The sequence below is a fragment of the Monoraphidium neglectum genome (assembly GCF_000611645.1).
Source record: "Monoraphidium neglectum strain SAG 48.87 unplaced genomic scaffold scaffold00360, whole genome shotgun sequence".
Classification (NCBI taxonomy): domain Eukaryota; kingdom Viridiplantae; phylum Chlorophyta; class Chlorophyceae; order Sphaeropleales; family Selenastraceae; genus Monoraphidium; species Monoraphidium neglectum.
Genome location: NW_014013268.1, coordinates 1 through 12,959, shown reverse-complemented (window position 1 = coordinate 12,959; position 12,959 = coordinate 1). Strand labels below are relative to the sequence as shown.

General features: G+C 66.7%; 2 protein-coding genes across 2 annotated transcripts; one reads left to right on the top strand and one right to left on the bottom strand.

Moving 5' to 3' along the window:
• Positions 1-481: 481 nt before the first annotated feature.
• Positions 482-10,660, top strand: MNEG_2992 (hypothetical protein; the record flags this gene model as incomplete). Its single annotated transcript, XM_014048529.1, has 20 exons — positions 482-978; positions 1,180-1,740; positions 1,935-2,250; positions 2,422-2,905; positions 3,211-3,265; positions 3,486-3,771; positions 3,941-4,487; positions 4,810-5,132; positions 5,342-5,613; positions 5,771-6,017; positions 6,173-6,694; positions 6,920-7,142; positions 7,416-7,825; positions 8,033-8,167; positions 8,332-8,435; positions 8,703-8,853; positions 8,975-9,370; positions 9,597-9,686; positions 9,952-10,326; positions 10,376-10,660. The coding sequence occupies 20 exons, from the start codon at positions 482-484 to the stop codon at positions 10,658-10,660; spliced, it is 6,279 nt and encodes a 2,092-aa protein (XP_013903983.1).
• A 1,243-nt stretch (positions 10,661-11,903) lies between these two features.
• MNEG_2991 (hypothetical protein) lies at positions 11,904-12,746 on the bottom strand (the record flags this gene model as incomplete). The annotated part of the gene is made up of 1 exon (XM_014048528.1): positions 11,904-12,746. The coding sequence occupies one exon, from the start codon at positions 12,744-12,746 to the stop codon at positions 11,904-11,906; it is 843 nt and encodes a 280-aa protein (XP_013903982.1).
• Positions 12,747-12,959: the final 213 nt, after the last annotated feature.

The following is a 12,959-nucleotide window of genomic DNA, read 5'->3' as shown; positions in this document are numbered from 1 at the left end:
GAAATGAAAAGGGCCATGACGGCTGCATATTGCTCACAGCAATTATGCTCTTGTGCGCCGCGCCTCTTGGGTTCCGGGTAGGAGATAATTGGGGTCACGGACCACGTGCTGCTCATGGCGTGGAGCATGCAGCTGTCAAGGATGCCCTTTGAACCCAGAAGACGGTCAACCCCATACGCAGGATGCTTGCAGCCGGCGGTGGTGGCACCGTCGCCTGATGCGCAACCCCTTGAGGCTTCCAGAGCTGCTGCAGCTGCTCTCTGGTGGTTACATGACCGTCAGGCGGCACTTGGTGGGTTGACAGGGGGATGCACACGGGGAAGGCATGCATGAGTGTGATATTTTTTTAAATGGGACACCTCACCGATTCTGGTTGCGGATTCCCTTGAACACCTGAATCAATCCAAATATGCCTGGTGTGCTGTACTTGCAGGACTGCTGCACGGCCCAGGCGTGCGAGACAGGTAGAGCCCGCCTGTCCATGGAGGAACGCAGGGCGGCAGGGCAGCGCTCGGCGCCGGCGGAGCTGCGCAAAGCCCTGGGCCTGTGGGCCTGCGCGCCCGGGTGGCTGCCCGCCGATGCGCTCGTTGGGCAGGAGGTAGCCGTTGAGCGCCAGGAGGCGGATGAGGCGACGGCCCAGGCATGGCAGGCTCAGCTGCGTCGGCTGGCGGCCATCAACTCTGGCTGGCAGCCGCGGTACACACAGATGGCAGAGACCGCGCCGCCGCCCTCGGCGCACGCTGCGCAGCTCGTGGCGGAGGCGCGCGCGGGTGCTGCCGCAGGCGGCCCCCTGTCGATGCTGCTGCCGCTGGTCCGCGCACTCGAGTGGGGCGTTGCCTCAGCCCCAGGCCCCGGCGAGGATGCCGATTTCTCACTGTTCCCGCCGCAAGAAGCACGCTACACTGCCCATCGCAGCGACGTGCTCTACCTGGCCCTTGGGCTGGCGCAGCTTGCGCAGCGCGTGACGGGTGTCCCCTGGTGAGGGCTGGGTAGCAAGGGCAGCTGACGCTCCCTATGCAGCATGTCCGGTCTTCCTTGCCACTGCTTCGGCTCAGGGAGCGGCAGCACGGCGTATGTCAGGCGGAGTGTGGCGCCGTGACACATCATAACAGCTGGCAACCACGGAAACCAAAGACCAACTTGCGCATTCGCTTCCCGCCCTGGCACCCCACCTGGCAGGCAGCAGCGCCAGTGCCTGGCCAGGCGCATCGACACCCTGGCGAGGCGGCTCTGGTCCTGCGCCTCGGTCGCGCGCCACCCACCGCGGCCGCCTGACCTGACGACCGCCGAGCCCGAGTCTCTGATCCACAGCCAGCGATGGCAGAGCGACAAGCTACTTCAAAAGGCCACATTTGAAGGGGACGGCGGCGGCGCTGTTTGGGACAGCACTGATGACGGCGCGTGGTGCGGCGGCCCGCGCGTCGTCTCGCGGCTTGCAGGCAACCCCTGGCTGTGGGTGGTGCAGCCGCAGGATCTGCCGCTGGTGGAGGCCTGGCGTGCCTTGGGCAGGGCGGCAGCGCTGCTGCGGATGGGGTGGGACGACCCCCACATCGCGGCGGCGGCCCTGCAGGGCACGCGGCTGCTTGTGGGCGGGCAGGACGGCTACTACCAGCACCACGGGGCCCTGCACATGCAGCTGGTGGCGCTGCTGCGCGCGGGGCGGCCGCGCGAGGCGCTCAACCTGGCGACGGCGGCCGACATGCCGTGGGAGCGGGCAAACCTTGAGCTGCACCTTGGCGGGTGTGTTTGTGTGGAAGCCGGGATGCTGCTTGGGGGTGTGCTCTGGGGGCTCCTTCGTTTTGGGCCTCAGTCGTATCCGTGCTTGACCTGTTGAAGCAGTGGAGAGTGATTGCGGTCATTGTATGTTGCGCACCCTCACTCAATTTCAGCTGACATTCCTCCTTTACGCCCTGTGCCCCTCCTCCCGCCCCCAGCTCCTCCATGGTGCCCAAGCTGCTGGCAGCCGACGCGGAGCGCCTGGCAGAGTGCAGGGAGGACGAGGCCGCCTCGGACTTCACGCGCGCCACGCTGCTGGAGGTGGCGCTGCTGGAGCTGCAGCACAGCGCACGCGGCGGCACCGGCCGGCCCAGCCCTCAGCGCTGCCTCGAGGCGCTCAGGCACGCGCTGCTGGCCCTGGCGCGGCGCCGCTCGGGCGCGCCTGTGTCGCTGTCTGCGGCGTGCTCTGGTGACGGAGTGGAGCAGGGCCTGCTGTGGGAGCTGCTGCGCAATGTGGTGGTGGCGTGCGGGCGGGTGAGCGGGTTGAGGCACGTGGTAGGGCGGCACCGTCGGTGGTGTGCGTGCATGTGGTCGGCGCTCCTCAGCTATTGGGTGGCTGGTGGCTGCCGCTTCCCACAGTCACCAGCTACGCATGCAGCCTGGCCCACGGCCAAGCATGTATGTATGTATCAAACGGTACCGCAGGAAGTCCAGGAGGAAGGCTGGGGACGCGACAGCAGGGGCGAAGGCGACAGCGCGCCGGCTGCTTCACCACGTGCGAGCACCCATGCACAAGGCGGCGGCCGCTGGGCCAGCCTTTTCCCTCCGCCGCCTGTCTCTCCCCTGGAGCCTGAAGTGTTGCTGCGTCACAGCCGGCTGCTGCACAGCCGCTACCACTGCGCAGAGACGCCCTCTGGGCGCTGTCCAGACGCGCTGCAGGGGCTGCGCATCGCGTCGTCTCGCAGCACGCTGTGGCAGTTTGCAGCAACGTTGGACAGTACCTCAGTGGAGCGTGGCCAGAGGCAGCCAGCAGGGAGGGTGGCGACGGCGGAGAGGGAGCTGCAGACACAGTTCGAGCTGGAGCAAGAGAAGACGGAGGCGCGCGTGCGGTTGCTGCGTGAGTGCAGAGTTCCAATGGTGAGGGCGAAAAACAACCCGGCTCAGGAGGAGGGCTCCGCCGACGAGGGAGGTGGGCTGCCTTGGGGTGGTGGGAATACTAAGACATAAGATGAGGGTTTGGCTGGTTGGCAACGATCAGGGTTGAGCCCTCCTTATATTTGCAGATCTAGGATGTGGTTGAGAGCGTGACTGGTGATCTGTTCCAGGAGGGTTGAGCTGGCCGACTTTCTGGACGTCGTGCTTCGGGGCTCGGCGGCTGACCAACGGCACAACAGCGCTGCGCTGCATCAGCTACACCATCCCCCCAAAGGCTTGACTGGAACACTCGCCCTCGCCTCGCCCTCTTCTCCTCGTGCCAATGCGGGGTCCCAGCAGAGTTTGATGAGCCGGGGCAGCCTGATGAGATGCTGTGGCACAAGACGCGCCGCAGGTGACTTGCACCACCCAGCTCGAGTCTCTCATCCAACTCTAGCCGAGCGGCTGATACGGCCTCACAGGGCGCTGCTTAATGAGTATGCTTGCCTCCCCAGGACCGAACGAGCGCATACCATGGTCTCCTTGCAACCCGCTTTCTTCAGTTGCTCACACACAAACACACAAACACACACACACACACACACACACACACACACACACAAACATACACACAGCTTCAAGACGAGCCAATACATGAGGGCTGCAGCCCAATTCAAGTACCAGTTACCAGAGTATTCGGAGCTGCATTTTGCGCAGCCTGCAGCAGCTGCAGCAGGCGCACCCCAGCCAAGGGCGCGGCCTCGCAAGCCCGTCAACTGGCCAGGCCGCTCGCAGCAGCGCCGCGTGCAGGCTCGGCCAGGGCAAGCGCATGTTCATCCTGCTGCAGTTGCCGTCATGCAAGTGGAAGCAGCCCTGCAAGCGGGCAAGCCCAGAGCCGAGGACGACGACGTCGTGCCGCTGGTGGGGCTGTGGGGTTGGGCGTGGTCGGGGCCCTTGCAAAGCCTGCAAGGCTTTGCAGGATCATGTGCCCGTTTAAACTGCACCTTTAGAAGTGAAAATGAACGTTCTGGCACTTTGCCAACCACAAGACTCCCTCACCTGTACACATGCAACTTCACACTGCACGCAGACTTGGCCCAGCCCCTCTGGCAGCCTGGCGGCGAGCAGCATGCTGTGCCTGATCACGCGGCAGCTGCCCTGGCAAGAGGAGGAGCTGCCGCACCAGGGCCCTGCAGCGCTGGCGTGGTGGAAGGAGCACGAGGTGGCGCACAGGGCGGCGCAGGAACGGCAGCGCCACGAGGCCAAGGCTGCAAAGCGCGAGGCCCGAAGACTCCAGCGGCAGCAACAGCAGCAGCAGCATCAGCAGCAGCCGCAACAGCTGCAGGGGGCAAATTATGATCAGCAGCAGCAGCGGCAGCAGCCGCCGTCGCCGCCGCAGCAGCAGCCGCAGCAGCCGCAGCAGCAGCCTGCGGCCGAAGCGGGATCACCATGGCCAGCCCAAGCCCTTGCCCAGCCCCACCCTTTTGGGTGGCTTCACGCGCGCCAGGAGACACGACTGGCAGGCATTTCCGAAACTCTCGAGCGCTGCTGCTGCAGCGGCATGCTGGCGGGGCCGGCGCTGGCGCAGGGCGTGCTGGCGGGTGCCGCGAGCGTCGCGTGTGTTGAGCAGCTAGTCGGTGAGCCTTGGGTGCACGACAGCAGTGGGGGTTCTCGACCAATGGGGGTGCATATCAAGACTGGTTGTGCTGTTAGATGTGGTGTTACAGATTGCCAGTACCAAATCTTAGTGGTTGGTGTCTATCAGCTGAACACCATTGTGTCTACTTGCCCTGCCATGACGCCATTGCACGCGGCAGCAAGTTGGCCTGGAGCCCCTGGCCAGCAATGCGCGCTTGGCGCCGCGGCCGGGGGCTGCTTGCAGCCGCCCAAGTGGGGTGGCAACCATTCTTGCAAAAGGCCCCCTGGTCTCCAAACAGGCACCCGCTCCCCGCCCCGCAGCCCCGGGCATGCGGGAGCAGCTGGCCCGTGACCTGCTGGCTCTGGGACAGACCGCGCTGGCGCTGAAGGCCGCAGAGGCCGTCGCGCTACTGGGGCCGGAGGGGGAAGCGGCGCGCGACCGGCTGGATCCCAGGCCAGGCAGGAGCCCCTCCTGGGTGCTCCACGCGCCGGAAGGTACTGATCTTGAGCAGCTGCTGGGTGCGGAGCTGATGGATTACGTCATCGCCGGCTGCGACAAGGAGGAGCAGGAGCGCTTCGCCGGGGTGGTGGCCCTGGCACTGTCGCGTGCTGAGCGCAGGTTGGCTGAGGGCGCGGGCCTGCAAGTGCGGGGCCTTCCTATGCTTTCGCGCCGCAGCAGCGGCAGACGTTTGCTGGTAGCTGCTGCATGCCGCGCCAGTTGGATGTCAAAATGCTGGCCAGCGTGCACCGTGCCGAGACCTAAAGGCATGCACGCAAGCCCCCTGCTACCTGCCCATGCACTGCTGCACACAGCCCGGTCCCTTTTCTGCAACTGCCAGCCGTGGCCATGCAGGCCGCGCTGCACCTGGCCGCCCGCGGCGGCGCACCCTGCGGCGCACTGCGGATTGCGGCAGCCGCACTGCGCCTCCGCCGCGCGCACCTGTGCTGCATATGCACCTGCGGCTCTGGCCGGAGAGGGTCTCTGCACGACGGCCCCAGCGCAGCGTGGCGAGACGGGCCGTGCGCTGTGTGCAACACGCGCTGGCCAGTACCGGGCCGGGCGGTTGCCGACGCGCCTGAGTGCCTGTGGCAGCAGCTAGATGTGGCCACGGCGCTGCGGGCCAGGTGAGGGCCCCTCGCTTCGCCTCCTTGCTGCTGTCATCTGACAGGCGCCGGCATTCCTGGAGCATTCACGCGCGTGTGGATCTACGGCCCTCTTTCTGAGCATGTCCTGCTCAGAGCCACCGACTGAGAACCGCCGTGTGCGGCTCCATCCCGGCAGGGCGCCATGGCGGGTTGGGGACTGGGGCAAGCCCGTGAAGGGCTGCAAGGGCGACCCCCTGTCCTGCCGCCCGCTCCTGGCCGCAGTCAGCGCAGCCAGCTGGGCGGGGCTGCGGCGCAGTGCGGCAGCGGACGCGGCCGCTTGCGAGGGCGACCGGTTGGGCATGGTGCAGGAGGCAGTGCGCGTGGCGGAGCTGGTGGCCCCAGCCTTGAAGGGCCCCGCGGCAAAGCGACAACGCATCCAGCAGGTCAGCGGGTGGAGTCTCTTTTTGCTGAGGCATGCCGCCATTCAGTGATGTACACCGGTACCTTGTCATGAAAGCAACAAAAATGCACTTGTGTTGTCCCCTCCGTCTCCATATACGGCTGGTTCTCTCCTCTGCCTGCTTTTTGACGTGTGCAGAGCCAGGCCCTGCTGCAGCGGTCAGCGGCTGAGCTGTCAGTGCCTGGGGCGCTGCCGCTCGTGGCGGAGCTGCTGCGCGCCGAAGGCGTGAGCCAGGACTCGCTACGGCACCTGCACCAGTGCCTGCTGCCATACGCCGGGGGCGCTCTGGGGTGGATCGACGAGGGCTGCGTCGCCACATCGTACGGCGCTGCGCTGGCGGCCGCCGCGGAGGTCCTCATGCGCCACGTGGCGAAGAGCAGGGCGGCGACGGAGGCTGCGTGGGGGCCGGACTGGGGCGATTGGGACGTCATGCTTCTGTGGGAGCGCCAGGAGTGGGATGCAGGGAGGCTGGGGGCCCCGGCGGACGGCTGCGCGCGGGACACCTGCCTGTCGCTGCAACCCCAGGGCTTCCCCGGCCCCGTGGTCCTGCCGTCTCTGACCCTGCTGGGGGACCTGGTGCAGAGCTGCGTCTTCAGCCAGGCGCCGCTGCCGCGCTGCCTGCTCCTTGTGCCAGCACTCCTGACAGGGCCGCCCGCCATGGTGGGCTGCAATGCGCGTGCTGGCAATGCGTTGCTTATTGCATCAGTTGCGTGTCTGCCCGGTTTGCCAGAGTGTCTCCACAGTTCGCCACTCGTCTATCAAGAGTTGACTGCGCTCGAACATCGTCAATGGATCGTGCAAAAGCAACCTTTGTGTGCTGCACTCCACATGTGCTCGATCTATTGGCGCCCTCAGCGCTGCCCCTGCATCTGCGCCGCCTGCCAGGCGGCCATCTGCGTCCCAACCCTGGCGCTCCACGCCGCGCGCCAGCTGGCGGCCCTGGGCCTGCCCTCTGCCGCGCTGGCCGCCGCCCTCTCCTCCTACCGCGCCCTGGCCCTGGAGCCATACCACCCTGGTGGCCAGGAGCCGCGGCAGGTCAACCTGGCCGGCTACAGCGGCCACAAGCAGCCGGATGACGCCATGAGGGCCGCACTGGGAGACCTGCTGGGTGGGTGGGCGGGTGGCTGGGGTTGACTGGTGGGGGCGTTGGCTGGGTGGGTGGGAGGCAGTAAAGAGGCGCCTGCAGGCTGGCACGTCGGTGCGCAGCAGCGGTGGCGCCCCAGCGATGCCGGGTGGGCAACACGTTTGGTGTGGCAGGTTGGCTGCCTCGAGGGTACTAGTGCGCAGCTGTGATGTGTGCATGCGCAGTGGTGCACAGTGCGCTGCGCTGCCACCGATCAGGTGACCGACCTGTCCCGCCTGCACAACCCTGCCCCCACAGGCTTTGCCATCCGCGCTGCTCACCACCTCCTGACCACGACTGCTGCAGCCGAGCCCGCAGCTGTCGCGGCCAGCTTCGCCCTGCTGGGCCGCGAACAAGCCAGCGCAGACCTCAGCCCCCCCGCTTCCGGCCGCTGGCTGAGGGCGCCGACGAAGCCGGTGCCCGAGGGCCTGGGGGCTCAGCTGTTTCTCCTGGCAAAGGAGGCGGCGGCCGCGGGGCCGTGGCCCGCTGCAGGCCACGTCCCGCTGCTGCTGGCGACGCAGGCTGCCTCGCTGGTGGGGGAGGGCGTCGGCACGTGGCGGCGGCTGCGAGGGCAGTGCAGCGGCGGACAGTGTGCAGACGTGCCGGTTGTGGCGCACACCGTCACGTCCTGGGGCGTGGGTCTGAGGGGCAGCCACACGAGGGCTCAGGTGCGCGTGTCCTTTCGTCGAACGCATCCGTCTGTGGTGTCGGGGTATCCAAGATCCCTTGCACGACGAGGAACGCAAACCGCTGGACCGCCTCGCTGCATCTTTGCCCACCACGCCTCACTCTTTGTCTACTCTCATCTCCCCTGTTGTGCTTTTGCTCAACGTGCGGCATCACCGCCGGCGTTGGCCTCTCGCTCTGGCCTGCAGGCGGATGAGATGTACTCCCGCTACCGCAAGTGGGTGGCGTTCGGGCAGGCTCGGAGATCCGATCACCGGATGGACCTTGATGAGTGGCTCAGGGCCAACCAGGCGTCCGCTGAGTTTGAGAAGGGGCGCTCGCAGGTGTGCGGCGCAGTGCGAGCCTGCGGGGACCTCTCACGCCCCGCTGGGACCTCGACAGGCAGGGCCTCTCAACACCCACTCATTACTCATAGTGCGGCTGCGCCCCTGTTTGTACCCAAACGCGGTCTTTGTCAGCTTTCTTGTGGTTGTGGCGCACGCGGCAGGTTGAGCTTGACAGCCAGGAGGAGGACAGCCTGGGGCTCAAGTCCTGCGCCTGGGACGGGGGATGGCACCAGATCACGTGCAGCGGCCGCGACATCTGGCACAGGTGGGCGCCTGCTGTTCGGAGCGTGCAGTGGTGGTTGATCTGCTGAAAGGGGTTGAGCATGACTGAGATGCTCAGCAATGTGGAATCCTTTTGAAACATGTGACGATGGGTTCGAGATGGCAAACAATAAAACTATGCGTGCGCAGGGTTGGATCGTGAGATGGCTGATCAAATGCAAGCACTGAAACACACACCCTCGACGCACACAGCGTGCGCTCAGCACGCACGCCTCCCCGCAAGAACCCACCCGACCTGCGCCCCACCAAGACTCGCGCTGCCCCTCCTCCTAAGGCCGTGCGACGTGGGCGTCATGCTGAGGGACCACCGCGTCCTGGCAACGCCGGTCCACATACTGCACTGGGTGGCGCAGCAGCTGGAGGCGCTCGGCGGCCGCGAACAGCGGGACGCGATCCGCCTGGTGAGGCCCCAGGGGTGGCCTTGGTCCTCACAGTGCTCGCGCGACACCTCACTCTTCTGTTACGCCCCGGTCGCCTCTCGTCACATCGTCTTGGCTGCGCCGCCACCCTCCGCCACGCCAGGTGCTGGGAGCTCTGGGTGTGGAGGGCACCGCCAACTGCGGCCCCTGGGCAGCGCCGGAGCTGATGCTGCTGGTGCCCACGCTGCTGAGGGCCGAGGCAGCGCTCGCCCTGGAGCAGCCTGCCGCCGCCAGCGCCACTGCTGCGGGCGCGCAGGCGGTGCGGGCGACTGCAGCGGCCGCGGGTGCTGAGGAGGCCGGCGAAGGAGCGGTGCCTCGAGGTGCCGCGCCCGCGGCTGCTGCAACTGCCGGGTGCAGCCGGTTGGCGCGCGCCGTGTGGGCCCTGGTGGAGGGGGCGACCGTCCCGGCGTGCGCCCCGAGGTGCGACCTCCAGCCTGGCGGGGAGTGGCCGGACGCCACCTTCTTCCAGGGGCCCAGCTACCTGCACTCGCTGCTCAAGGTGGGGGGCAGGCGCCAGTGTGTTGGGCCACCTGGCCTTGTGAAGCCCCAGTGGGTGCACAGCCGCACACACAGCCGGGGTGTCAGGCTGCCTCCTGGCGGCGTCGAGCCCAGGTCCGCCGCTTTGCAGCCGCTGCATCAGTGATGTGTGTGTGGGCACGGCTCCCTCCCCAGGCGTGCTCCCCCTGGCCTCACGCCCCGCCGCCCCACTGCCGCTGCCTCTCCAGGCGCTGCGCCTCCTTCCGGAGTTTGTGGTGCGCCACCCGCACCTCAACGCGCCATGCCACCACCGCCTGGTCCTCAGCTTCATCCTGCGGGTTGGTCCCAGGGAGGGGCGTAAACCAAGTGACCGGTTGCGTCCGATGATCACGCCTGCATGCAATTCCATGAACACGTGCTAGGCAAGGGCATGCACATCCACACGGGCTCGTACCCCCACACATACAGACACACACTCACACACACACACACACACACCCCGTTGTCTGCGAAGCTGCACTCGCTCGATGTGTGCGCATCATTTGCCTCTGGCAGCGCCGCCTCGCCCCGCGCACCTCACACTCCCCGGCCTTTTGAACACAGGTTCCCACAAGGGCTGTCCTGGAGTGGGGCAACACAGCTCTCTTTGCCCTGGACGCCATGACCACAGCTGCAGCTCCCTGCCAGCCAGCGGATGCCGCACCTGGCAGCGAGGCCCATGGCTCAGACCAACAGAGCGAGCCGGGCAAGGCCACGGCGGGCCCCTGCCCAGGGGGCGCGGGGACAGGAGCAGCATCAGCACAAGCTGCAGCCGCGTCGGGCTGGCCCGGCCCGCCGCCGCGCCCGCAGGAGCTGTGGTTTGACGTGGCGCGCGATGACCTGTGGGAGCGACAGCAGCTAGTGGTGCCGCCGGGCCTGCGGCCACACCCTGCGCTGGCTGAGCTGCTGTCTGTGCTGCCCAAGGCGCCACAGCGCGCGGTGTCGTCGATTTGGCAGCCACCGGCGCCCCAGCCATCCGCCCCCCAAGCAGCAGCAGAAGTCGACCAAGAGGAAGTCCAAGAGGAGGCAGCCAGCGACCAAGCGGCGCAAGCAGCAGCAGAGGCGGCAGCAGAAGACGGGAGAAGACGCGGGGAACAACAAGGGCACCGGCGAGGATGGCGGCAGCGGCGCGGGCAAGTGGGAGTGGCGCTATGTGCCACGGCACCTGCTGTGGAGGGTGCACGCCAGCATCGCCCGCAACACCGCCTTTGAGGGCCATTGGTGCCGAAATGAGTGGCCCTGGTACCCCCCTGAGATGGAGCAGCTTGGCTGATAAGGGCGCGGCCGGTTGCATCACAAGCGACCCCAAGGCCGGCTGCGGGGCTCTGCTGCTAATGTGAAACTATCTGGCATGGTGTTCAACAGTGTGTACTGTCATTTTTTCACAGCAGGGATCAGGCACGAGCTGCCGGCGAGGGCTGAGCTTCTCAGTGCAGTCTTGCAGTCAGGGGCGCACCTGCTCCAGGGCACCATGAGATACACACACACAAGGCGTTCACCAGTGCAGGCCCATCTCCCACACCTGCCAAAGAGGCCGCGGCGCCGCCTGCTTCGCCGGCACGCCCTGCCAACCCCACTGGCTGCTGCCCCGCATGCCAGGGCCTCCAGGCTTGCCATCTCCGCAAAGGAAAGAATTACGTTACACAAGGTGTGGTCGTGGCCCTGCCTGCGCGGCGCAGCCTTGAGTGCGGGCCAGGCCGCCGTCACAGGGGGCTGCTGAACTCGGCGACACCCCAAAGCGCAGTCTCCAGGGGCAAGGGGACGAGCCCCTTGCAACCAACAGACATGACCTCCATTTCAGCCGCATTAACAACGAGGCCGCTCTCAGCACTCTCACACGGACACACACGCACCACACACCATCATCACAGACTGGCAGAAACGGCAGTTCCTGAGTGCTGGAGATGCAATTCCCATATTTCTTCCAGGCAGGTGGCAGGCACAGCCGCACACTTGCCAGCTTACGATGGGCTTCGCAGGGTGAGTAAGCAGAGCGCAGACGGGTTTGTAGCACGCAATACTTGGGGGGGGGGTGAGGGGGTGCAAAACCCCACATCACTTGCAGGCACTGTAATTGTATGATCAATCATGAAAGCGGTTGGTCACAGGAGGACAAGCAGGCACACGACCACCCTTCAAGCGGGGACGCCAAGGTGGGCCGCGCGCTGGAGCACGAAGCGCCACAGTGCGTCACACGCTGACGTGGGGGCCGCAACCCACGGACAAGCGACTTTCCTGGGGTGCAGCAGCGCTAGCAAATAGGCAGCAGCGCACGCCAGCCATCGCCAGGATCGGTGCCAGCCGAGGGAGGACACAGTCTCAATAGCGCTCCAATCAGAATCGCCGTATCACGCAAAGCGTGAGGGCGGTGTAACGCGCGACAGCCGATGGGGCCGCGTGCACAGGGCGCTGTACTGCGTGGCTCACACAGTGTGGCAGTGCGGTGCGAGGGCAGTGTCAAATAGCGCACGCGCCAGGGCTGCAGAGCGATCCGGCGGTGGCCAATGAGCCCTCAATCAGTGCCTGGCGAAGTCCGCGAGAGTAATGTTGGGGTTCATGACAAAGTTGATGAGCTCCGACAGCCCCCGCCCGGGGTGAGCCGCGGGGGAGGGGTACCACTTCTCCCCCGCGATGCGGCGCAGCTGGGGCAGGCGCGTCCCCGGGATGCGGGCAAAGTCGTGGTGCTCCAGGTGGTAGCCCACGTTGAGGCTCCAGAGGTTGGCGGGGCCGTAGTAGGAGTAGGTGCGGGGGTGGCCGTGCACGCGCGACCGCATGCCCTCGTCGCCGTTGAACACGTGGCGCTGCACCTGGCGGGCGTTGGCCGGGTGCAGGCCCTGCGAGTTGAGCAGCGAGAGCAGCAGGAACACCAGGGAGGGGCGCGACAGGTAGGCCACCAGGGCGCCAAAGCCCAGGCAGACGACCCAGTTGAGGATCAGGTACTTGTCGGTGCGGACCGGCAGCTTCATGAGCGAGCGCACGGGCAGGATGACCATGTTGAAGGTCAGCCAAAGGGCCTTGCCGGCGGCGCTGTTGCCGATGAGCCTGATCTCAAACTCAAAGGGCACGTCCACGTCCTTGGTGGTGTCCCCTAGCCCGATGTGGTGCGCGCCGTGGTGCTGCTTGAAGACCTCTGAGAGGGGCGCGATCATGACCATGTTGGTAAAGATGGACAGCAGCCGGTTGGCGGCGGGGCGCTTGAACACCAGGAAGTGGGTCGCCTCGTGGATGAGCACCAGCACGCCCGCGTCCAGGTAGGGGCCCGGGCCAAAGCCGAAGAGCACGGCCAGCAGGTAGGAGTCGCGGCAGAGCCACGCCAGCGACAGCATGGCCGCCACCACGCCGAACGCGTAGAGGGCCATGATGGGGTCGTTGCCCTGCAGCTTCTGGATCTCGGGGTGCTCCGCCAGGATGGCCTCGCGGCGCTCGCGATGCAGCAGGTGGTCCGGCTTGGGGTCGGCGGCAGGGACAGCGGGCACCTGCGCGGTGGATCGTGTCGGGCCAGGGGTGCAGGGCGCGGCGGCAGAGGTGGGTGGCCGGGGCAGGGGTGGGGGCGAGTCCTATGGGGTGGGGGG